Source organism: Bufo bufo, chromosome 5 (genome assembly GCF_905171765.1).
Source record: "Bufo bufo chromosome 5, aBufBuf1.1, whole genome shotgun sequence".
Taxonomy (NCBI): Eukaryota; Metazoa; Chordata; class Amphibia; order Anura; family Bufonidae; genus Bufo; species Bufo bufo.
In genome coordinates this window covers 505859005-505886521 of record NC_053393.1, presented here as the reverse complement: position 1 = coordinate 505886521, position 27517 = coordinate 505859005, and the positions used below count along the sequence as shown (strand labels likewise).

General features: G+C 39.3%; 1 protein-coding gene across 1 annotated transcript in view; it reads left to right on the top strand.

Annotated features, from left to right (window-relative positions):
* The window catches only part of LOC121002599 (highly reducing polyketide synthase PKS6-like), a 60482-nt gene extending 40257 nt beyond the window's left edge, over window positions 1-20225 (top strand). The window contains exons 5-6 of the mRNA XM_040434044.1: window positions 11216-11397; window positions 14745-20225. Of these exons, the coding sequence (XP_040289978.1) occupies window positions 11216-11397; window positions 14745-20225 (5663 nt within the window). The remainder of the gene's footprint in view (window positions 1-11215; window positions 11398-14744) is intronic.
* Window positions 20226-27517: the final 7292 nt, after the last annotated feature.

Sequence of the window (27517 nt, the reverse complement as noted above, 5' to 3'; positions counted from 1 at the left end):
CTGTCTAAGTGTTCGCCATTCAGTATGGTAAGTTCCCATATATGCTGGAACACAAGAATCAATGATACTGAGCCTCACAGCTGTGACATCACATCGTCTGTCTCCTAAGAGAGCCATAAGAGACATTCTGATGATAAGCGTGTGTGTATGTGCTTGTGTGCGTCCGTGCATATATGCATAGTCCCCCTGACATGCTTTTCCTTATGATATATACCACTCGCTTATTCCCAGTGTCTAAATTTTAATTGCTGGAATGTCATATTATGAATTTTATGTATACATGTATTTTTGTATAACACAGTTGTTCATTGTTTTGGAGTTGAGTAATCACATCTTGCTACTTTTTATCTGTTGTATTGTATTATATAATCATGTTGTAGCACTGCAGGTATGGAAATGTTTTTATGTCACGGGTGAACCTGTGTGCACAGGTGTCTTGCGTTAGCCGTGCTGATTTTTGACTCACCCGGGTTGAGACTCCTCCTTATGGGCGGATTTCTTGAGGTTGGGCCTTATTTCAGCGGGGAGCACGCCAGACACTTTAGATCATGAGTAAGAACGATAGCGTTCGAAACGCGTAGATCGTGGGGAGCAGTGGGGTTCTCGTGTCACTGTTTGCTGTCTGTACCTGTATTTGGGTGAAGATAATAAAGATCGGGATTTCTTGCACAGAACGTCCTCGAGTGCCGGAGCATTTTTTGATCATCTATTTACCACTGGACTGGCTTGAGTCCGCCCCGTGCACCGCTATATAGGATCGGAAGGTGAGCTGGCTGTAACCTCTTTCTATATATACTACCACAAGTGCTCGTGCTCACCTGATCCTAAGTTATTATTATACACATTTCAATTGGACGTATATTATTTATCCTGTATTCAAAAACAGCACAGTGTGAACACCGACCCACTATCCCCTGAGCCAAACATGGCTTTTGCTGCATGTACAGACCGTAAGTCCAAAGCGGACAAAGTCTTCTCAACCTGTGAACTACCATTGAATGATGAAAGTGGTATGAAATTCCAATTGCAAGAACTGGAAAGACTTTTAACTCATGAGATTAAAGTTTGGTGGGATCACACGACCCTGATAAAATATGTGGAAAAAGAAATGATACCACGAGGTCTGAGACTAAAAAAGATCCCAACCACAATTTTCTCGGATTCATTTGTGTTAAATTGGAATAAAGCACTCAGCGATTGCTCACTGCAGCTGATGTCCTTAATTATAGAGCATGAAGCAGAGAGACTCATTCACATACAAAAGGAAATGGATATATGTAGAGAAACTCTTGAAAAATACAAAACATGTGGAGATTTCGTTAAAAAAGAAGAGGAAATTATGATATCTATTAAGGAAATGGAAGATAATATAATGGAGATGAAGCATCGCAAATTTCAGAGGGATCTCTATGATTATGGTCACAACCAAGTATATGAGTGGGGAAGAAGGGAAAATCCGCATAGTACTCCCAGATCCATTTTAAAAAAGAAATACACCAACAATAAGAAATATACTAAAAGCAAAAAAACCTCCACTAAACAGGACTTACCCCGAAGGGTTAGTTTCAGCAATTCTGAACTTGAAACCTCTGAATCCTGTGAATCTACAGGTGAAGATTCAAATAACGAATCACGGATCCATGAATCTCACCAACCCAAATTATCCTACTATCAAAAAAATAGAAATAATAGGGACAAATTGGAACAACCAAAAAACGGCGCAGGAGGGGGGGCCGTAAACACAAAAAGACCCCACCAGATGTCAACCCGCCTGCAGAAAAAATGAATGCTGGACTTTTAGAGAGTAGTACAACGTTAGATGTAATAAATCTGTCCAGTCAGGAATTAACCCCTGACCAAAAAAATGTACTCTCCTTGGGTTTAAACTTTGTACCTAACAACAATTTTGATCCCTTTACTACGATCTTACAGGTGAATCGATTCATCAGGAACCTTACATTACGAAGGTGCTTTTCTGAGGCCCCCCCTCCACATGAAGACTCAAGGACAAATGAGGACAAACTGACAGATGATAATATATACACCGATCTGTCTTTTAAAGAACAACAGTCCTTACTTTGTCTTGTGGATCTTCATGGGGAGGGGCGAGAGCCACATGATCAGAACAAACAGCATAGTTTCAAGACCACCAATAAAAACTACTACCCCCTGAAATTCCGTACTGCCAGTATGGATATATTTCAGGAGGTGATAGAAAAAGAATTGTTGAAGATCCAGGACTCGATCCCTCTGGCCAAAAAACATAATCTAAATATGCTGCAAAAAACTGCCTTAAAACAACTAGAAGATAATAAAAATCTGATAATAAAAATGGCAGATAAGGGAGGATCTGTGGTGGTGCTTGACAAGTCATGTTATCACTCACTGATGTTGGAGTTATTGTCTGACATCACCACATATCATATTTTAAAACTAAACCCTCTCACAGCATACAAAAAGGAATTAATTTTCATTCTAAACAAGGGCCTGGATCAAGGACACATAACCAAAAAACAATTTGACTTTTTGAATGTAGAACATCCCGTCACTCCCATAATCCATGCTCTTCCTAAGATGCATAAGGGGCTCAACCCCCCTCCTCTACGACCTATAGTGTCGGGCATTGGTTCACTGACGGAGAAATTGGGAGAATGGCTGGATTCAGTGCTGCAACCCTTAGCGAAAAGATCACCTGGATACATTAGGGATACAAATAATGTACTCAGATACATGTATGATTTTATTTGGTCCACAGAATATACATGGTTGACTTTGGATGTTGTAGCACTGTATCCTTCCATTCCCCATTCATATGCTCTCCTGGCCCTAGAATATAGCCTGTATAAATATAGTGGCTACTCTGACGTCTTCATTGATTATGTGTTGGAGGTTACTATGTACCTTCTAACACACAATTATTTTGTATTTGATGACGTCTTTTATGTCCAAATCTCAGGTGTTTCTATGGGAGCCAAATTCTCCCCATCCCTGGCTAATATAGCTATGACATTCTGGGAGGAAAAGTACATCTTCTCGGTAGATAACCCTTATTCTGGGTGCATTGTCTGGTATGGCAGATACATCGACGATTTGCTCCTCATTTGGGGGGGTGATGTGTCTGCCATACCAGACTTTGCCCGATATCTTGACCAGAATACATATAACCTTAGATTCACACAGGCATATGATCCTACAACCATTCACTTTTTGGATTTGACATTGAGCGGAGTGGCAGGCGAGGTGGTGTTGACGGAGACCTACCGCAAGGAGGTGTCTGGCAACACCATCCTTAAGGCCAACTCTCATCACCCACTCCATACTATCAAAAGCATTCCTGTTGGTGAATTTACAAGAGCCAGGCGCAATTGCAGTACAGAAAAAGCTTTTGACAGGGAATGTATTGAAGTGTGGAAACGTTTACAGATGCGAGATTACCCCCAATGGATGTTACACAGGGGTCTCAAAATTGCGAAAAATAAATCTAGAGCCAAACTTCTCAATCTTAATACCAAAAAAGAACTGACAAATCTTACCATTAATGATGAGTGTGAGGGATGTAGTGAAAAAAATGGTGTCAAACCCGATGTCATCTGTGAAAAAAATAAAAGTAATATTGTACCTACAATAGTACTTACATACAGCAGACAGTTTGCCGAAATCAAGAATATTATTCACAGATGTTTACCCATTTTATACGAGGATGACATCCTGAGGGACACTCTAAAACAGGGTTGTCGGATAGTTTATAAAAGACCCGACACCTTGGGAAAAACACTCTCCCCCTCTATGTACACCTCGATATGCCCCAAAAATCCATCTACATGGTTAAAATATACTGGCTTTTCGAAATGTGGACACACAAGATGCAAGACATGCAAAGTCGCTAAAAACACCAAACAATTTTATAATTCCACGCACACTGAGACTTTCCCTGTCAAGAGTTTTATAAATTGTAACACGATGGGAGTAATCTATATTATTGCTTGCACCACCTGCGATTTAATATATGTGGGTTGCACTACCAGAAAATTTAAGGATAGATTGCGTGAACATCTCAATTATATACACAATCCAACAGCTACAGGAGTATCTAATGCGGCATATCATTTTATATATACACATAACCGCAGTACAGATACATTAAACACTTTTGCTTTTGAACGTGTCACTTTACCCCAGAGAGGTGGTGATATTAAACAAAAAATTCTTCTCAGAGAAGCATTTTGGATCTGGAGACTCAAAACCAGAGTCCCATACGGTCTCAATTTAAAAAGAGAATTAATGTACTTATACTAATATTCTCATGCAGCTAAACATGGTTTCGCCTTGTTTTTATATTTACCATACATGTGGACATCTTATTTTATAGTCATTTTTAATTAATTGTATGCACTCGCTCCAATAACTATGATCCAACTGCCTCACAGCTGTTATGTCATTCGGACATGTATAATATCATCAGAATGTCTCTTATGGCTCTCTTAGGAGACAGACGATGTGATGTCACAGCTGTGAGGCTCAGTATCATTGATTCTTGTGTTCCAGCATATATGGGAACTTACCATACTGAATGGCGAACACTTAGACAGATATATTGTATGTTGCTGCTGCTCGTTTATTTTAGTTTATTTTGTTATAATTTTCTCTCCCTTTTCTCCATTCTCCCCACATAGTAATCACCAGAAAGAAGGTGATAACATTGAAATATTGTAAGGATAGATAAAAATAAAAATGTGTACGGGAGCATGGAGACAACGGGGACGGGAGGATAGCCGCAGCAGCGTACAATATTGAGACATACATGTGTACATAAAAACACAGAAATATAAATAGACAAAAAAATATATAAAAACTAGTGATATATTAATATTTGTCCCAAGCATAGCATGTCAGTGAGATAATACAACCATACTGAGAACTAAATTATGGATAATAATAACAAAACACATCGGTATATAATTTTTATGAACTACTTGTCTCAGCTGTACACTACAGGGCTTCAGTTTTATTTTATAGTGCCTTAATAATGCTAGGGCTATATATATATAAAAAACATCAAAATCACAATATATTGAAACAGCATGTCTAGTCTTTCTTTATAGACCAATCCGTCTTTTGGGAAAATATGACGGAGTTCAGACAGGGCGTCTTTTCTCAATAGACTGATGTGGAGGAGTGCTCTCTGTCGGTAAATGCCCTTGTGCACCATAAATGTTACAACATATTGGATAGATCTCTGCATATAAATTTGATTTTGTTCACACATTACGAAATTGAGAGCTAATATTCCAATGGTTTACCCATTTAACCTATTGTGGGAAACCTGTTGCGCCGGGGCCTTGCAGACATAGAGCCATGGAAGTTTACCAACCTCCCTCCACATTAACCCTGTGAGTGCTATATGTGTGCGTCTCTGTGGGGACGCACGCATGTATATGTATATATATGCGTATATGCGTGTGTGTATGTGCTTGTGTGCGTCCGTGCATATATGCATAGTCCCCCTGACATGCTTTTCCTTATGATATATACCACTCGCTTATTCCCAGTGTCTAAATTTTAATTGCTGGAATGTCAAATTATGAATTTTATGTATACATGTATTTTTGTATAACACAGTTGTTCATTGTTTTGGAGTTGAGTAATCACATCTTGCTACTTTTTATCTGTTGTATTGTATTATATAATCATGTTGTAGCACTGCAGGTATGGAAATGTTTTTATGTCACGGGTGAACCTGTGTGCACAGGTGTCTTGCGTTAGCCGTGCTGATTTTTGACTCACCCGGGTTGAGACTCCTCCTTATGGGCGGATTTCTTGAGGTTGGGCCTTATTTCAGCGGGGAGCACGCCAGACACTTTAGATCATGAGTAAGAACGATAGCGTTCGAAACGCGTAGATCGTGGGGAGCAGTGGGGTTCTCGTGTCACTGTTTGCTGTCTGTACCTGTATTTGGGTGAAGATAGCTTTTTAAATCTCATTAAAAACACCATAAATAGTAGTCGGAAATCTGGGACAGGGCATCTTCACACAGCTCCAGTGGGTTTTTCTTTTTCAAAAATAGCAATATAAGTGTACAACGCATTTTTTTCAAACCAAAGTGTAGTATCTTAAATCTGTGAAAACACTGTAAACAGCAGACTGAAATTTTTTAGGGCACCTCCTTTCAGTTCTAGTTCGAAATCTGGGACAGGGCATCTCTGGACAGTTCAGGTGTTCTTTTGTTTTGCAAAAATAGCAATACAAGTGTGTTTTTCAATCCACAGGGTAGCGTATTAAACCTCAGTGAAAACACCAAAATACTAGTCTGAAATCTGGGACAGGGCATCTTCACACATTTCTAGGGTTTTTGTTGTTGCAAAAATAGCAATACAAGTGTGCAACACATGTTTTACAATATATAGGGTCGTGTTTTAAATCTCTAAATGAAAATAGCGTAAATAATAGGCCAAACTATTTTACAGGTCTTCTCCAGACAGTACAACAAGGATTTTTTTGTTTAACAAAAATACCAATACAAATGTGCAGGTAGCGTTTTAAATCTCTGAGTGAAAACACCCTAAATAGTAGGCTGAACTATTTTACAGGGCATCTCCAGACAGTTGAAGTGTTTTTTTTTTGCTTGTGCAGTATGTGTTTTACAATCCACTTTGGTCTGAACTGAATTGATTCGGGTCTGAATCATGTTTTTTCAAAAATTTGGCTAATCGGAACTGAAACGAATCTCAAAAGGTTTGCTCATCTTCCATATGTACATGTATCCTGATTTTTTATATGCAGTACAACTTATAAGTAAATTCATATTTCAGTTTTTGCATCATTGGATTTGCTAACATCATGGCTGACATATGTATTCTGTTTTCTGTGGTACTATTTTTTAAGGCTCATGTTCAATGTCATTTCTTTTTTTCTTTTTTGTGGGGGGCTCATTTTAGTAACAGTGATTGATACTAGTGACATGTGATAGTTGTGTTTTTTTTCCTATTAAACTTTTTTGTGCCAAAGGAGAAAATAACCTGACTCGATTACTTATTTTATAACACATGAGCTACTTCATATTGCCCCAGCAGCACCAAATACCTCCACATAAGCTGCCCTTCTGTGGTGGCCAGCTCCAGTTACCACGTTTTGTTCCCCTCCTCCTCCAGTTGTAATTTAGATTAAGTTAGATTCAGCAGGGCCGGACTATCCATCTTGCAATTCTGGGAAATGCCAGGTGGGCTGGTGCTGTGGTGAGTCTGAAAGTAGCTACTGCTGCAGTTGCAGCTGAGTAATGCGACAAGGCATGGAAACCAATGGCTCCCCACCCTGCCATTGACTCTTATAGCCACAGGCCACCAGGCCTGAAGCCTATAGGGCAACATAAGTGGTCATGATGACATATTCATGACCAACTGTGCGGGTCTTAGGCGGTCATGAGGATGTCATCATGTCATGATCAAGGCGGCACAACGTCTCTATAGCAGCTGCCTGTGTCGGAACACAGGAAAGTTGGAACTTAGACAGCAGGCCAGAAGAGACTTTTAGGAATACTATAGCTACTGGGGGCAATATAGAGGGGCGTCTAATAACTACTAAGATTACTATAGAGGGTCCTATAATAACTACAATGGAAAGGCCTATAGTAAGTACTGGGGAACTATAGAGCGGCCTATAACAACTACTGGGGCACTATAGACTGGCCTATAATAACTGCTAGGATTACTATAGAGGGTCCTATAATAACTACTAGGGCACTATAGAAAGGTCTAAAAAAAACTACTGGGACACTATAGAGGGGACTATAAAAATGACTTGGGGCATTATAGAGGGGCCTATAATAACTACTAGGGCACTATAGAGGGGTCTATAATAACTACTGGGGGACTATATATGGGTATATGATCACTACTGAGTGCACTATAATGGGGATATGATAAGAATTAGGGCTGTATAGGAGGTTCTATATAAACTAATGGATGCACTATAGAAGAGCCTATTATAACTACTGGAGTACTATGGAATGAGATATGGTCACTACTGGGGGCACTATAAAGGTGGATATGATAACTACTGGGGGAACTACAGACGGGCCTATAATTACTAGGGGTGCAATAGAGGGGCATATGCTAACTACTTGGGTACTATAGAGGGGGATATGATAAATACTGGAGGCACTAAAGAGGTAGGATATGATAACTACTGGGGGCACTATAGGTGGTCTATATTAAGTACTGGGGCACTATAGAGGAGCCTATGATAACTACTGGTGACACTACAGAGAAACGTTTGATAACTATTGGGGCACTATATAGTGGCCTTATTACTACTTGGGGCAATTTAGGGGGCATTATTACTACATTACTACACACCAAATATGCGGCAATACCCTCTTAAGTTAGGACCAGTTTACTAATGAAAGATACTATTTCTGCTTGGAAAGGGCCCCATAAAATATTCAACCTACCTTTCATGCTCTCAAAGAACATGAGCATTTGGGGCCATCCGGAATTCCCGGCAGGCTTAGAATTTAAACATTTTGTGCTATGGCGGGCAGTGGGCATTAAATATGTAAAGGATGTTTGGAATATCCAAGAAAAATTTGACTATTCATTTACTGAATTTAGGGAGATACATCAGCTAGGGAATGAACACTTGCTAGCTTACCTTTAACTTATGGGGATCCTCAGAACTAGAGTTCTAAATCTTTCTAAGGAATACATTTCCAATAACTTTGACCTCCTAGTAGGTCAGGGACAAAGGAAAAAAATCACTGACGGAATTATATCAGGGACTTAGGGACATAACAAGCAGAAGAATATTGAAAAACAGCTCTTCTACCAATGGAGGATAGATTTCCCCTCCATTGACACTAAGAAAGTGATTCTACAAGGATGGGATAAGGTAAAGAAGGTAGTTATTAACAAGGGGTGGAGGGAAACACAGAATGATCCATAAAGCCATATACGGCTTTCAGTTTACTTCCCGAACTCCATCCCAGTCCAGATTGACTAATTCCACCTCGGAGGCTCTGATTTATGTCATGGAGTATGGTCTTGCCCAGAATCGATAAAATTTTGGAGGCTTATCCGGTCCCAAATTAAACGCCATCTGGGGCTATCGATTTCCCTAGCCCCCGAAATGTAGTTAAGTTGTTATGTTTGGTCATTTGCGCTGGGCTAAATACTCAGCCTTAATGAGGGCTATATTTAAATCCTGGCTGTATTTGCTAGCTGTCAGAAGGACAGATTCGGGACTCCCTCAGCACATATAATCTGTACTGAGAAGATGCCAAAGAAACACGGTCTTGTGTAGATGACCAATTGTACTTGTTTTCACATATTTTGTATTAACAATGTAAAAAACTTTAAGAAAGATTATATTACAAAAAATATATATACCATTAGCACTGGGGCCAGAAATGGGGGAGGGGGATGGAAACAAACATATTTAACATTGTCCACACAACAAGTGGTCCTGTCTTTTTATAAAATGCCAAGGCTCAATTTCAGTCACAGTCCAGTCCTGACCTTAAGTATTCTGCCTGGTCTATCAGTGCTACCAAACATTAAGAAGAATGTAGCACTACATACATATTACATCTAGTTAAATCTTTCCAGATGTAAATGTCCCCTTTCTTTATCTTCTCCATTCAGTCCCGACCACCATGACAACTTTTTTTTAGCCACATCTCACCTCTCCAGAGTTTTTCACACATACACCCTAGGTTCCTCAGGTTTCTATCCTCCTCCTATCTACTCAACACAAACTCCCTATCCTGGTGCCCCAACAGTGTAATCCTATTTCCACTCCTAATAATGTGACTGCTGTGGTCCTCAATGCACCCAAATACCATACTGCCAAAAAATGGGGCTTCTGGTAGTAATAATAGCCCCTATAGTGCACCTAATAATAATAATGCCCCCTATAATTCTACTAGGACTAATAAATGCCTCTTAAGTGCTCTGTTATGTCCTCTATAGTGCCCTATAGTGCCTAAAATTTTACCACTGCATCTGAGAGCTAAAAAAAAGGGAACATGCGCTCCCTTTCTGAAATTGTGGAAGGTGTTCCTTAGTAGTTATAGGCCTAAGCCTGTACAAAGCTTTTATGCCTATTACTGGCATGTTCCAATGCAGACCTGCGGGTAGCAGCACTGCATTATAATATACTGAATTTTCTATTCAGTAATAGGAGTTCTGTCACTGAATAGAAATATAAAAATTCTAATCACCACCCTTTCCTCAAAATTAAATAAAAAAATAGACAATAAAAAATAAACATCATAGACATTGCTGCGTCCAAAAACGCCCATACTATTACAATATAAAAATATTTATACCATACGGCTAACAGAGTAATGGAAATTTTTCATCAAATCCCAAAACATTTTTATAAAAGGTGATCAAAAAGTCATATTCACCCCAAAATGGTATCAATGAAAACTACTGATCGTCTCACAAAAAATGAGCCCTCACACCTCTCCATAGACGTAAATATAAAAAGGTTATGGTGGTCAGAATATGGCGATAAATAGAGTTCATGTCCCAATGATTGCTCCATTGTAGTTTATTCATTTCTTCAAAGCTCTGTATTTTCTGCACTTGGTTTAGCAAGACAGTCTGCACCCTAGAAAGGTTACAGTTATATCTAGTCTAGGCAATCCTAGCAAAAGGCAGTTAGACATAAATAGGGATATGCTGGGTTTCATTTGGGTTCCCCACCAAAGTCTGCCTCACCAAAGGATACTGGTAGATACATATCTGCTGTCAAGGTGATGGCGAAGAGGGGAGCAATGGGCTCATAATAGAGGACTCAAAAGGAGTCCACAGTATTTTTTCCTATCAGCTACTAGCCATGTAGCTGAATTTTATTGTTGCCATTTGGTGTCTTCTTCCTTTGCTCTTGGCTTAAGATATCTGAGATGACTCATGTGAGATAAGCAGCTTTGAAAGAAAATTATTTTACGTTGCTCTGTTGGGCATTGTGAGTAAACCTGTTTTTGAAGGGTGGATACGGTTTATCTCACTATAAGTCGAGCAAAGGGAAAAAGTAAGCTAATGGATTCTATCATTAACCTACAGTATATCGATCATGAGAAGCATGTTCTCATGAGAGATCCACTCCAATATTAAAAACTTTTATGGTAAGGATAAAGTGAAATACATTATTTCTGAAATAAATGTAAACAGAAATGGTTCTTGTTGTTACCAAGGCTAATACCTTTCTTAAATAGGTGACTGCTGTATGGCGATCTGCGGAGGAGTCAGTTGTATAATTGAACCTCGCATCTATGTTGCTCTTAGTAAAGCAAAGATGATTTCTCCGGAAGGGACAAGTAAACCATTTTCCAACAAAGCTGATGGATACGGAAGAGGAGAAGGGTGTGGTGTTGTTATCTTAAAACCTTTGAAAAAGGTATGATTTTTGACATTTTAATAAATCACAATAGAAATTGTATTGACAGTTTCATCTTGTGGTAACTACAGAAAAGATATTCCTTAGAATAAACTCACAGTGTTCTGTGGAGCTAATTTGACACTCAAGTGCACCCTGTGTGAAGGCAAATAAGAGTTATGCCGTAACTTTTGGAGGCATAGCACAAAGTAAACCAAACAGCTTTTGATTTTATCACTTGGCCCTTCTTGTGTCAGATAACAGGTATAGCTAAAAGTAACAGCATGACAGATACTTTAATTTTAAATACATACCCAAAAGAGTACTATTGAATTTGACACAGGGAAAGATGCAAAATTATCTAACCAGTGTCAGCACTAAAGCCAGCTATTGCCTGACATAACTAAATTAGAACGTTAAAGGATAAGTGCACCTTTCTCATGTTTTTTATACATATATCTATTTTCTTGGGTAATTTAGTTCAGAGCTCAGTGGGTGTTTCCAAGAAAGTAGCTCTGCCTTCTTTACCTCCCTTCTCTCGATGCTCTGGTCCAGGAGTACTAAAGTTCTTTTGTAAAGGTCCACAAAAAAAGGTCCCAAAAAAATGTAAGGAGGGACAACAGTGGCGTGTAGTGCTCTGAAAATAGCAATACATTTAATCCCAACCAATTTCCTTAGGGCTCCAACACAATAAGAGTGTACCATGAGTGCCACGTCACAATATTGATGCCCCTTAGAGCCCCTCAGACAGTTTGATTCCCCTCACAGAGTATATTGTCCCATAGTGCCTCCACTCACAAAATTAATGCCTCCATAGTACCTCCTCACACAATTTGATGCCTTCTTAGTACTTCCCTTTACAGTATGATGCCCCCTTTAGTATCTTCTCTCACAGTATGATGCCCTTTTAGTGCCACCCCTCACAGTATGATGCCCCTTTAGTACCTTCTCTTACAATATGATGGGCCCTTTAAGTGCCTCCTCTCACAGTATGAAGCCTTCTTTAGTGTCTCCTCTCACAGTATGATACATCCTTAATGCCTCCTCCACACTATGATGCCCCTCCTGAGGACACAGATACAGTTGAGAGGAGGGGTCTGGACAGTTGGCTACCACAGTCCACCAGTTGAGTAACCCTGCTCTAGTCTGTGTTTCCTCATGTAAAAATGCAAATCAGAAGACTCCTCAGGGTATATAACGCACTGTGCAAATAACACTGACCTGTACTGAATATAGAGGCCTCTACAGTGCTAAGAAGTCAACAAGACCAAAAGTGCAGATGAAGGAGGCATTGCATGAGGTGGTGGTAGACTGTTATACGTTTAATTTGAAGACTAAGGAAACATTTGCACAAATCATTTCTCCAATTGGTTGTTTATTTTTATTTTTTCAATTTTGTTCTACAGCTGCATGTGCTTCCTCCGCACAGCAGGATGCTCTCTGTGGATTTACAGAGAATCCATCATCTGACGGATTTTCTGTAACTCTCTCCCTCCCCCCCCGTTCAGGATGGCCAGCGGTCCTATCTCCCACCCTCCACCCTCTCCCCCTCAACAGGATCACTGAACAATGCAGAGTGTCAGCTGTAACATATAGATGACACTCTGCTTGAAAAAGGTCGACATAACCCCTTCCATGCCGTGGCCCTTAGGGACCACTGTATGGAAGGGGCTAACTATCGGGCCGCTGCTCTGCTGTGGCAGCAGCCCGATGCTTGAAGAGTTACCAGAGGGAGGGAGCTCCCTCTCCCATTGGCCGCTGTGCTGCTGTGGCAGCATCCCGATGGGGACACTTTGCACCGCTCGGCCATTCTGTTGAGGGGGAGAGGGTGGAGGGCAGAAGGGAGGACCGCTGGACATCCTGAATGGGGGAGGGAGAGAGAGACAGTGTGCTGTATGGAAGGGGCTAACCATCGGGCCATGCTCTTTCGAGGCAGGGGCCTGATGTTTAAAGGGTTACCAGAGGGAGGGAGCTCCCTCCCGCTCTCCCTCCATTCTCACGATAGCACTGATGTTGGCCGTTTAACCCCTTCCATGCCACAGTCCTTAGGGACCGTTTTATGGAAAGGGAATAACCATCGGGCCGCTTCTCTGCCATGGCAGCGGCCCAATGCTTGAAGGGTTAGTAGAGGGAGGGAGCTTCCTCCCCATTTGGGACAAAGTGCTGCTGTGGCAGCATCCTGATGGTTACCATGGCAACCGGATGCCATGGTATATCTGACTATACATTGTACTGCAGTGTATTGTAGAGCCATCAGACCCACTAGATCTTCAAGAACCAAGTGGGTCTGGGTAAAAAAAAAAAAAAATGAAAAATGTAAAAAAGAAAATCGAACTTTTTCCTATATCCACAAATATAATTGGTTAAAAATAAAAAAAACACTAAACATGTTTGGTATCGCCAAATATGGCTTTCAAAAAAATGGAGACAAAAAATAATTTTTTGTCAAAAATGCTTTTATTGTGTAAAACCGAAAAAAATAAAATAAAATTGACATATTAGGTGTTGCCGTGTCTGTAACAATCTACTCTATAAAAATATCATGTCATGAAACCCGTCTGGTGAACACTGTAAAAAAAATAAATAATGAAAACTGTGTAAAAAGGCCATTTTTTATCACCTTACATCACAAAAAGTGTAATACTAAGCGATCAAAAAGTCTTATGTGCCTTAATATGGTACTAATAGAACTGTCATCTCATCCTGTGAAAAAAATGAGGCCCTACCTAAGACAATCGGCCAAAACAATAAAAAAAATATGACTTTGAGAAAATGGAGACACAAAAACATTTTTTTTTTTTTTTTTAATGCTTTTATTGTGTAAAACCAAAATAAAATAAATACAATAGACATATTAGGTGTCGCCGTGTCTATAACAACCTACTCTATAATATATCACATGATCTAACCTGTCAGGCAAAAATTGTAAAAAAAAAAAAAAAAACTGTGCCAGAGCAGCCATTTTTTGGTTACCTTGCCTCACAAAAATATATATATATGTGTGACAACAGTGATTTCCACAATAACCCACCCCCTTAACAGCGACCTCCACAAAGCTCTGTTCCCTTAAAATGTGACCTCCACAACACCCCGCCCCCTTAACAGTGACTTCTACAGCACCCTGCCCCTTAACACTGACCTCCGTAGCAGACCGTCCCCTAACTGTGACCTTCACTGTTCCTTGCCCCCTTAACAGAGACCTTAACAGTGCCCTCCCCTTTAACAGTGACCTCCACAGCATCCTGCCCCCTTAACAGTGACCTCCACAGCAGTCTGCCCCTTTAACAGTGACCTATCGTTATACAGTACATAAGATATACCTGCCGGTATCTACTTTTTATTTATTTATTTTTTCCTATATTTTATAGGCTATCGAAGATTCCAACAAAATCTGGGGTATAATATATAAAACTGCAATTAACCAAGATGGACGGTCGGTGTCACCAATCACCAAACCATCTCAATACCAACAAGAGAAATTAATGGAGCAAATTTATAAAACAATAGATCCATGTTCTGTGCAGTATGTTGAAGCTCATGGTACTGGAACACCAATTGGCGATCCAACAGAAGCTGCCAGCTTAGGAAACATCTTTGGGAAAATACGTCCTATTGGAAAGAAGCCTCTGAAGATTGGATCAGTTAAAGGGAACATTGGCCACACTGAATCTGCTGCTGGGGTTGCTGGGTTGATAAAAGTTCTTCTCATGATGCATCATGAAATTATTCCTCCATCTCTACATTATTCTAAAGAAAATGGCATAAAAATCATAGAGGAGTCGAATCTAGAGATTCCAACCAGGCCTGAAAAATGGCAAGAGGACATTATATTTGGAAGAATGGCAGGAATAAATTGTTTTGGATTTGGAGGAACCAATGCACACGTTGTTGTTAAACAATATAAACAAAAAGATTCTCAATATCATTCAAAAAGACCAGTTGAACTTTTTATTTTGTCTGCAGCTTCCAGCGAATCACTTCACCTCTGTATTGAAGATACAAAACAAATGTTAAGCAAGTCAACTTCCTTAACTCTGGAGAACTTGGTCTACACAGCATCTTGCAGAAGAAGTCATCTAAATTGCAAATACAGAATAGGATTTCTGGCCTCTTCCTTAACTCAATTACAACAACAGCTTCAAATTATGAAAAAAGACACTGCCCAAGCTATATCCAGTCCCAATATTGTATTTGTGTTTTGTGGGAATGGACTTATTTATAAAGGGATGTGTAAGATGTTACTACAACTTGAGCCAGTGTTCAGAAAGAAATGTATAGAGATAGATGAGATCATCAGAATATACACTCATCTTTCTGTGGTACAGTTGTTGGAACAAGAGTTTGATGAGTTTTTAAGGCCAGATGTGGCACAGTTGATGCTCTTTACAGTTCAAGTGTCTTTAGTGACTCTCCTGAAACATTGGGGGGTGAGGCCAGATGGTGTTCTAGGACACTCGGTTGGAGAAGTTGCGGCAGCACATTGTTCTGGACTTCTTTCGCTAGAAGATGCTGTTAAAGTCATTTATTACAGGAGCTCACTGCAATGCAAAGCTGTTGGAGGGAAAATGTTGGTTATTGGAAATATTACAGTCACTGAAATATCAAAATTAATTATGCCCTACAAGGGAAAAATTTGCATTGCTGCTTATAACAGTCCTACCTCATGCACAGTTTCTGGAGATGGTGAGACAATAGACCAACTCAATAAAAAACTGTCAAAAGATTACAGTTCAAATAATATATTTCTACATGTACTTGATGTCCCTGCTGCATACCACAGCCACATGATGGATCCTATATTGAATCAGATAAAAGAGATGTTGAAGGATTTACAGGAACATGATATTGATGTTGATATTATATCAACAGTGACAGGAAAACCTGCGTCCAAAGGAGATTTCACCACTGGTGATTACTGGGCTAAAAATATTCGGGAGCCAGTTGCCTTTCAACCAGCTATAGAAGCTTCAGCAAAAGATAAAGAACACACTCTTTTTATTGAAATAGGCCCTCGGAGGGCACTACAAAGAAACATAATTGAAACCTTAGGACCCAAAACAATAGTAGTACCTGCTATAGAATCCAATAAAGAGTATGATACTATATTTTCCATGCTGATTGCACTTTTTACACAAGGATACAATCCTGACTGGTGTAATGTATTTGAAGCATACAAGTCTTCTCCCTCAACAATTCCAAGATATCAATTTGATCACATCAAGCAAGATATTAAATTTGAAAAAATTAGACAGGGGAACCAAACAGCATCCAGTCCCAACCACCCATTAATTCGTAGCTTGAGTGAAGATTTCACTGACTTCCAATGTATAGTGTCTAAAACCATTACACCCTATGTCTATCAACATACAAACTGGGGTTCTGCCCTCATTCCAGGTGCATTCTATGTAGAACTTGGATTGGCAGCTGCAGCTATCAGTTTAAAACCTAAACTACCTTTAAGCTCTTTAGAAATCAGTGTAACATTTTCCAACCCTTGTGTTCTTCACCAAGACTCTGTTGACCTGAAAATCAAGTTACATAAAGAAGGCAAAGTAACTAATTTTGAAGTTCTAACATCACATGTTTTTGCAAGTGGGCAAATCCAAAAACATAACTCTATAGTAAATTCAGTCAAAAGAATCTCAGCTGAACAGATATTCAGTAGATGTACCTCTGTTTTTAAAATTGAAAGGATCTATGAGCAGCTCTCCATATTTGGATTTGAATATGGGAAAGCTTACAAACATCTGGGTGATGTTCATTATGGAAATGATCTCAAAGAAGCGATTGCCAAAATGAAAGTAAGTGAAGAAGTCAGAGAAACAATGTATGAGTACCACATCCATCCAGTCATTTTAGACTGCTTTCTTCAAATGGGAGTCTGTGTGGGATCAAGGGCAATAGACTCAGCAATCTTCCCATCATCCATAGGAAACTTAACGATTCTACAGCCTCTTCAAGAAGAAATGATCATCTACATAAAAACAATAAAAACAAAAGAGAAGTATATTGAATTTTGTGGATGTTTTGCAGATAACACTGGTTCAATTTTGGTACAAATAAAAAGTGCTAAGTTGTCATTTCTAAAACAAACAATGAACAAACAAGTCAAAGCATTTTACCAGGTTAAATGGACACAGTGTTCACATCCCAGTCAGACATCAGAAAGTGAGCCAAAAATGTTGATTTTTTCTGACACTCTTGGAATAGGTGAAAAATTATCAAAGTACATGCAGAATGAACCCAGCTACATTATATTCAACAGCTGGGATTCAGATTTTCAAGACCAAAAGATTCTCAATAGTGAATGGACTGATGTTGTGTTTATGTGGGGAATCCAAAGAGTATCTGAAAACATTTCAAACAACCTTACACAATATCTAGCAAAATGCTGTGAAGTTTATCGACAGCTGATTTTAGCAGTGAGTAAAAAATCCCCTAAGCCTTCTATCCGTACAGTGACATTCAGAACAGTAGACAGTACAGTAGATAACATTAACCCTGGATTTGCTTTTGTCGGAATGACAAGAGCTTGTCTCTTTGAAATACCTGACCTATTATTTCAGCTGATTGACATTAGCTCCACAAGTCCCCAAGATGTTAAGGCACTAGCCCAGGTTATTCTTAATCATAACCCAAAGGACCATCCTGAGATCTGGATTAATGATGGTTCTATTTATACCAATGAAATAATTTTCACTGACACTGAAAGGAAAACAAGGCAAATAGATTCTTTACAGAAATCTGATAATTTCACCCTTTACACTTCAGAGCCTTATACGGTAACTAACATTTCTGCTGAACAGTCCAATCACAAATTATCTGAGCGTCAAAGCAAAGACTTGAAGATTTGTGTTGATCAAATTTGCATCCACACAGATGATTATTTTCCTATTAGCCTTTCAAGCTGGAAATATGGGAATGCTTTGTACTGGAACTCTTTGACCAGTGATAAGCATAAGATTGTTGCTCTGGATTTTGCAGGTGTTGTGACTGCAATTGGCAAAGATGTTAAGAAAATCCAAGTTGGTGATCGAGTTGCCACATGTTATCCAATAACAGCAACCTCTAATGTCACTCTTCCAGAAAATGTTTGCTACTTAGTCAAAAAAGCTCTAGTGATAAAAAACGCTCCTTGCATCTCATTCTTTGTCTTAGCCTGGGAAATTCTGCACAATCAACTACCAAGTGCAAAAAATAAGCCTAAACTTGCCATTCTAACATCTGATATAAAGTCAGTCTTATGCACAGTTTTGTCCAAGACAGCAAAACAGAGTGGATGGCAACCTGTAATATCTGTTGGGAGTAGGGTGGTTGATAAGCAGTGCACTTCAATGGTTGTTCTTCCTACAGTAGGAGATGTCTCTAGAGAGGTTCTTGATGCATTACCACTCCTCAAAGAGGTGGTTTTCCTATCTGATCATAAAAATGTTACAAACTGGCAAATTCTTAATCTTAGCAGCAACCAAAAGATTCATGTCCACTTGCTTGCTATTTCTGACATTTTCCAGAAGGCATATTTACAACAGCATGCAAAATATCTGCATAAGTGGCTTTATTCCATTACTTCAGAAAACGCCATTATTATTCCAAAACAGTTGATACAACCATCATGTAGTGAATCTGACTTTTACAGTGGAGAAACCAGCTACTTTACTACCCAGTCCTTACCTGTAATTGAGCTGGACAACAGTACTGTCTCATTGATACCAATGTCATCACCCAATCCAATGCTCTTCAAAAATAACGCTGTTTACATTGTCACAGGTGGTCTGACTGGTCTTGGATTTGAAACTGTGAAATTTATTGGGAATAATGGTGGTGGCCACATAGTAATTCTATCTAGAAGAAAACCAACACCTGAAATAGAACAACAGTTAACTAAAGTTCAGAATCATAAGCAAAGAACCAAGATAATCAGTGTACCATGTGATATTTCCTGTTACCAAAACATAAAAAAAGCCATTGATTTCATAAAAACAATATTTCCAAATATCCCGGTGAGAGGTGTCTTCCACAGTGCTGTTGTTTATAATGATAAGATTCTGCAGAATCTAAACTTGTCCCTATTTGAGAAAGTTCTTAGCCCAAAAGTCGATGGAGTTGTGAATCTTCACCTTGCCACATTAAACATGAAACTTGACTATTTTGTTTGCTATTCATCTACTAGTTCATTTGTTGGAAATTCTGGACAAGCAAATTATGCCGCTGCCAACTCCTTTCTTGATATATTCTGCCAATATAGAAGGAATATGGGCCTCTGTGGACAATCGATCAGTTGGGGTGGCCTCAATCTTGGAGTATTAATCAATCAGCCTTATGTGCATAAATTCTTAGAAGCAAAAGGAATACTTCTCTTGAGTACTGTTGAAATTCACGAGCATCTTAAGACATGTCTTCAACTAAATAATTCAAGTCAAGCAATTGTCAAATTTAACTTTAAAACCATGTATGAAACCCAGATGTCACAAATTCCAGCACTGAAAAAGCGGTTCTACAGTATGGTACTAGAAGAGATGAATAGTTGGGACCAAATATCCAAAGAAAACCAATCTTCCAATAGTAACAATGAAACATGTGAAGATTACATTTTGTTAGTAGTTACTGAACTCACAGGAGTCAGCCCAAGTGACATCACTATGAGCACTCTTCTCAGTTCTCTGGGGATTGACTCAATGTTGGCTATGACATTACAAAGTCGTATCCTCAAAGACAAAAAATTAAACATACCCCTGGTCAAACTACTGGATCCCAACACAACAATGTCAATGATGGTATCACTGGTTAAAGAAACCACTGGTGATAAAAAAGAGATTGGTAGCGAGATTATAGAGGAAACTCTACTGTAAGAGGGAAACAATTTGGCAACAATGAGCAAAATGAATTGAATCACTTTTGCTTACAGCATTCATCACGCATTTATTGATATATAACAGGGCTGGCCAACCTGAGGCTCTCCAGCTGTTGCAAAACTACAACTCCCAGCATGCCCAGACAGCCTACAGCTATCAGTCTACAGCATGGCATGGTGGGAATTGTAGTTTTACAACAACTGGAGAGCCGCAGGTTGGCCAGCCCTGATATATAACAATACATCGTGATGTGATTTTTGGAATAAATAATTTTATCATGGCAAATTTCCTTTATAGTGTATATCCGTGATTTTTAATCTGATCTGTACATACAGACTCAAAATTGAAAAACAGACTGCTCAATGTACTTGTCTTCCTTATTCCAGTCCCTTGGGGCTCCATAATTACATCTGCGGTCACATTCTGTCTATAGAGATGTTACTTTTATTCCTGCAAATGTCAGCTGATGTCATACTAGCTGACATCTATTTTTTGAAAGATAGATACTTTTCACAAGCTATTCCCATTCCTTTCCCCATCCCTTCTCCTCCACCATCTCCTAATATTATATTATTTTAGCTCTTTAACTCTTTGCCGCCTTTGTGTTTTTGTGTGCATGACATTTGCAGTAGCCCAGACCTGGGGTATCTGCAATTTTAACTAATCCCAGAAAATTCACGGCAATTCCTTAAGTAAAAACATGTAGTTTATTCACCAATAGCAATGTTTCAGTTCATACACTGGAACCTTTTTCAAGCAGTGATTGAAATTTTAAATAGTTATGTATTGTATAATGTTAAGTATTTTATTGCTTTGGCCATGATTACCAGTAAGAAAAAGTATGATTAGCAAAGGTTGGCAGGAACAGGGCTAACCACCTTGTTCCTCCCCTCTTGGTAGGAGTTGGATGGTTCCACTTCCTGACAGGAGAGGGAGTTTATACGCATCAACTGAGAGGAGAAGAAGCACATGCCAGAGCTCCTGCTCTTGGAACCCAATATCATTCTCCTATGAGACCAGCAATACAGAGAGACCAGCAACATTCAGCTTCAAGAAAGTATCTATATAATAAGGCAGCAGAGTGATCAGCTAAGTGCAGCTTTACAGAAACAGCTGCAAGGTGAGGAACTACAGCACAGACAAGTACTACCACTAGGCCAGACAAAGCTCGTCAGAATCTTACAGTGGACACCTATATCCACAAGTCCCTACAATTACAAATCTTTTTGCCATCCAATCTGCCACCATACCTGCTCAATTGGTGTTAAATACTGCACTTTGAATTTGCTGCTGCTGGATATACCACAAGTTTTATTTTGCACTTTGTAAAAATTTACTTTTATATATTTAATTCTGGCCTCATTCTAATCTTCAATACCATATTTCTACTGTACTGATCTCCAGGGAGCAATGGCCTGAGGGAGTATACAGTGACACAACATCTCATCAGGGCCATTACCACTCCAATCCTCTCCATCGGCTCCTCAGGAACTCACTGCACATATATACATATATAATATACTTTATACTGTAGGTTTTGCAATAGGTATTTTTATTATGTGGTTTTCTTGCATATTATGAGCACATATTGGTCTCACACATATTACTATACTCTGTGGATAATATCTTGTCACTTTCTTTACAACACTGTACACCTTTTCTATTCTATTTGCTCATGTATTGGGACTAGTTTTATATGAAGATGTTAATTCATTGTTTTCTTGATTATACTTCAATAAAAATAATTTTGAAAAGTATCCAACCCCTAATATTTTCAAATTGTATTATTTAATAACAATATCATTCTCTAATAATCCTCTTTAACCCCATAACTGATTATCCCATATTGTGCTTGGACAATGGAAAAGGACAGTACTGCTTCGTGACTGCAAAAGGAGAGGCTACTTAAGGCATTACCTCAGGCTAGATCAAAGTTAAAGCTGATATAGCCCAATTTAGAGCAGCTTAAAGTGGGAGCTCCATATTCTTGCCACTCTTACTTCAGCTTGTGTGAAAAGAAGAGGCCACCAGGATATGTGCAGTCAGCATGCAGGAATCCTCCTCATGTCCTGTATGGTTTCATATCATCCCAGGGGAAATAGAAACATGGACCTTTGTTAATGTTATCGCTCACCTAATCAAGCAGAATCCATACTTGCTCTCTGCCATATGAGGGCACAGAATGCATACTTTCTCTCAGATGTTTTGATAGTGATCATCTAATCGCTCCTGTGCACCTAATGAGGTTATTTATTGACTCCACAACTCAACAATTTGACAATTCAAATGCTGCAGTCAATGCTGATGGCAGCACTTGTCATTTTCCAGAGGCAGGGGCACCCTATATAAACCCATCAGGGCATCCATGATGCAATCACAGGGTGCCAATGGGTTTCCATGACAGCTATGGGCCTAACAATCGCCCTATGTCTACAATCTACCAGGGCCTATTAGGCCGTGCATAACGCATAAGACCTATTAGGCTATCATGAGTATTTCATTGTATTATTGTAGAAATAAAAAAATCATAGGGTATTCACTAAGGAAAATATACTGTCAGATGAAATTTAGAATATAAAAGTAAATTCTCCATTAAAAGTGCCCTGTCTGACCCAGTAAGAAGTACAGTGGCATCTTAAAAAGATTAAAATAGACAAATCGCCAGGACCAGATGGCATACACCCCCGTATCCTAAAATAATTAAGTAATGTCATAGCCACACCCTTATTTCTGATATTTAAGGACTCTATACTGACAGGAAGTGTTCCACAGGATTGGTACATAGCAAATGCAATGCCAAAAATTCAAAAAGGGTCCAGAAACAGAGCCCGGAAACTATAGGCTGGTAAGTTTAACATCTGTCGTGGGTAAACCGTTTGAAGGTTTTCTAAGAGATGCTATCCTGGAGTACCTCAATGAAAATAAACAAATAATGCCATATCAGCATGGCTTCATAAGGGATCTGTCATGTCAAACTAATTTAATCAGTTTCTATGAGGAGGTAAGTTCTAGAATTTTTAGCAAAAGTTTGCTTTGCTTCGAATTTATTTGCGGAAAATCGCATAAGAAAATAGCTATTACCACGTTGCAGAGAGCCTTTATAGTGGTGTAGAACACTGTGCCTTGCAGTAACACGCATAGGGAGTCTGCTGTGGTAGTGAAACAATACTGTGAGTCAGTATGACAAGCACATGACAGGTGTCGCTCTTAGAAACACTGCATACTTCACTTATTTGGGCAGTCAAGGGGCCAAAACCGACAAAATAACTGAAGTATTCCTTACAGGTAGCTGATAGCTTCAATAAGAAGCGCACTCCTTTTACACATTTGTCAGCTGATTCCACATAGATGTCTACAGAATCTGTTCTATTAAACGCTTAGTAGAGTCCCCCCTGACAGAGTGAAGAGGGTGTCAGCAGTAAGTTTGTGTTGACGTCACTGATTATTTTGCACTTCCTCTGATCTGTCACAACAATAACCCCTTAAAAAGAAAGGATTCTGTCTGTTGAGCATTTGCATTCACTCAGTCAGCATTTGGTCAGTAATCCATCAGTATTGCTAATGCCAAAAAAAACAGGAGTGGATCTAAAACAGAGATAACAGGTGAACCGAATATTTGCATGTCTTCTGTGTTTTCTACCCACTCCTGCATTTGTCAAATAAATGATGATGTCAGCCAGGCCGAAAGTATGGAGGTGGTAGCAGCATGAGTAGGCCACAGAGTGGCACAATAACCGAGTCTGGAGGTGGCAGCAGCATGAGTAAGCCACAGAGTGGCACAATGACCGAGTCTGGAGGTGGCAGCAGCATGAGTAGGCCACAGAGTGGCACAACGACAGAGTCTGGAGGTAGCAGCAGCATGAGTAGGCCACAGAGTGGCACAATGACTGAGCCTGGAGGTGGCAGCAGCATGTCGAAGACACGACACTCAGATCATATTGATTAACAAGACATATATGGCTGATAATTTTAAATCACATTAGTTCTAAGTTAGTAATTTTAAGGACAAACATTAAACAAAAAATTTTAGCATTTAATAATACGTGTTAACCCAGAGATAATTACTGGTCTCACTGACCAATTGTAAATAAACACATTAATATGTCTCAACACATGTTAGTGGGTCAAATGTAAATAGAGTAAGTGAAGCCACAGAATGGCACAACGACAGAGTCTGGAGGTGGCATCAGCATGAGTAGGCCACAGAGTGGCACAACGACAGAGTCTGGAGGTGGCAGCAGCATGAGTAGGCCACAGAGTGGCACAATGACCGAGTCTGGAGGTGGCAGAAGCATGAGTAGGCAACAGAGTGGCACAATGACCGAGTCTGGAGGTGGCAGCAGCATGTCGAAGCCTGTCGCGTATATAAAGCAGATGCTTTATATAAATGTAAAAAAATGTAAGGGATCAAAAGAAAAATAGTTCAAACGATATTGACCTGTGAGATGGACATAAACATCTCAAAAAGAGTTCAATCGAGAACCTGATTATTTTGTGCAAATCAGTAAAGCAGGGTACAAGCGTCTATGCCAAAATATAAATGGTTTATTATGCAATAGTTTAAAATACAATCAAAAATGTATCAACATAAATTTCAATAATATACAATGATATGCAGTACCCAGAATTCCCTACTATATGATACCAACAAAACACTACTCAACCAACACAAGAATATTATGCAATACAGCTTTAAATTTGTGAGAGATATGCAATCAATGGATTATGTGGAAAACTCAATCAAGAAGATGGCAGATACGAGCCCTTGCTCCGCCCAAAATTGATGACCAAACTCAGATAATGGTAGTATTGCAACAAAACTTATAAATTATTGGCTTGATATCAAACTAGGGAATATAAAGATTCCCAACAGAGAGTTTTTCCAATATTGTCCCCTTTATTCAGTTATATGCATCGTAACTGAAATCAGAGAAAATACTGATGTAGCAACTAACGTTACACGTCCGCAAATGAGCGGGTATCTGGCTAAGTATCAAACCAATTAATTTAGATCAATACTACATAAAACAAAAATATACATTACCCAAGGGTCAAGTGATGTGCAGAGTCTTGGGGCAGCCAGCTCTCAAGAGTTTTTCCCGATAATCCAAATGATTCTCCAGAGATCTATAATCCAAATGTTTTTTTTCTTTCTCTTTTTCCTTCCTCCTTTTTTTTTTTTTCTCTTCTGGTATCTGGTTTCTTAACCCAAAACATATCAGATGAACACGCCCTCCGAGTTTGGAACTTTCCAATCAGTAGTATTAACTGCTCATATCTAGGTGGCACTGTTGTATAACCAATAAGCATCATACCATTAAGGGTTAACTCATACATGCCTGATATTTTCAATACTTCACACCTCTGACATCTGGAGGCCTTGTCTCAGGGCCGAGGGACAAACTTTGATACATGAATGTATACTTTGAGGAACATCTAGACAATTCTCACACTGTGGAATTCATGTTCAGATAGGAAAAACAATGAAGCCTCAGAATCTGCAGGTGTGGTGTATCATCTAACTTTCTAAACATATAATATATTGTTACAATAACACTAGCTTTTGAACAGCACAGTAATCTTTTCATGGACTTACTTTGGCCTACATGAAAATCCATACAAAACAGTGAATCAACATTGCTCTTAAAGGCAATGAATATCCATTATAACTAAAATAAGTAGATATAACTGTTTAAACGTATGAAAAAGCACAACAAATCCCCCTTCATTACAATGCAATCCAATAGAGAAGTTGGACTACATTGGAATGTCACAAAGGGCTTTTCATTCGGATTCTTCAGAGACATTAGTTCTTGTTTAAACTGTTCGTGACTCTCATGAAGATTTATTGAACGAGTCAATAATTTTGAGTGTAAGTCGGCGGTAACGACAGTATCCTCTACAACGGACTATAAGTCCGATAAATGATTTTTCGGATTCTCCATCTCTGCATGAATACTCATTAGATTCCTTTTCAGTGAACCGATCTCAAGTTCCAATGTCTTAATAGAGATGGAATTAACAGCTGATACACCGGTGGCAATGACAGTGCCCACTACGGCAAAGATTATGGCGGCTGTAATTGCAGAAATGAACCGCTTAGGTTGTCGACTTGTTGAAAACTGTTCTCTGGTCATGGTTTTCCTTGTCTGTTCCAGGATCTGTGTAATCCTTTCTTGGGAATAGCCGATGTGCATTTGATACCAAATCTTTATCTCCGGAGACGAAATCTCAGAAATGTTGAACTGTCTCTCGACGAAGACACGTGGATCCAAACTGACTTAGATCTTTTGGGATAGAATCCTCTTATTCGTCAAGATGAATCCCGTGGTATCCTGTAGCATGATCACAGATGAAGGGCCTGGTACAGCAATTGGCTCGGCCTGGAACTCCTTCCCCAAGATCAGGACGATGAAGATAACGGCAACAACACCCGATGCCATCCTGCATACAGCTTCCACTTTTTATCACTCCTGCAAGAAAAAAAAAAGAATACTACCATACATCTTTGATTTGGCATTGTTTCTTTTCTTGGACAGAGCAAGTTCTCGATACAAAAGTGAGTCAAGAGATAATTAGTTACAGAGGAAAAGACATGAGGATAGGTTAGTACATTTGTATGTTCATACTATACCAATCCTGGGTTTCCGTCTTTAGCTGGAACCTTGATATCTCTTTACTCTTCATCATCCGGCAATCCTTCCATTTGGCGAAGTTGTGACCTAGTATGACAAACACGTAATTGATTAATATGCACCCATTTCTCTATAAATTCACCCCCCTTAGGAATTTTGATCTTGTAGACCACAGGTGACAATTTGTCAATGACGACATAGGGTCCCTTCCAGGAAGGCAGGAACTTATTTTCCTTCACCTGATCCCGGGCGAAGTTATAGAGATAAACCTGATCAGAAATTTGGTACTCCTTTTGAGTAGTCTTCAGATCATAGTAGGTTTTGGCACTTACGGCTGCTTTTTCCAGGTTCTTCTGGGCAAATGCAAAAGCATGTTGAAGGTGCTTATGTAGATTCTCTATGTATTGATGGGCTGTTGAAGCATTTATCAAATTTGGTCTATTGTCCGGTAGAGTAAATGCTGGGCTAACACCATCTTCCTTCCTGTGATCATTTCGAAGGGAGAAAGTTTGGTTGCTGTGCTTGGAGTGGCCCTGATGGCCATGAGAACCAGAGGCAACTTTACATCCCAGTCCTTACAAATTTCTTTAGAATGTTGACAATTGTTTGGTTGTAGCGTTCCACTCCACCACTAGAGGCTGGCCGGTAAGCTAT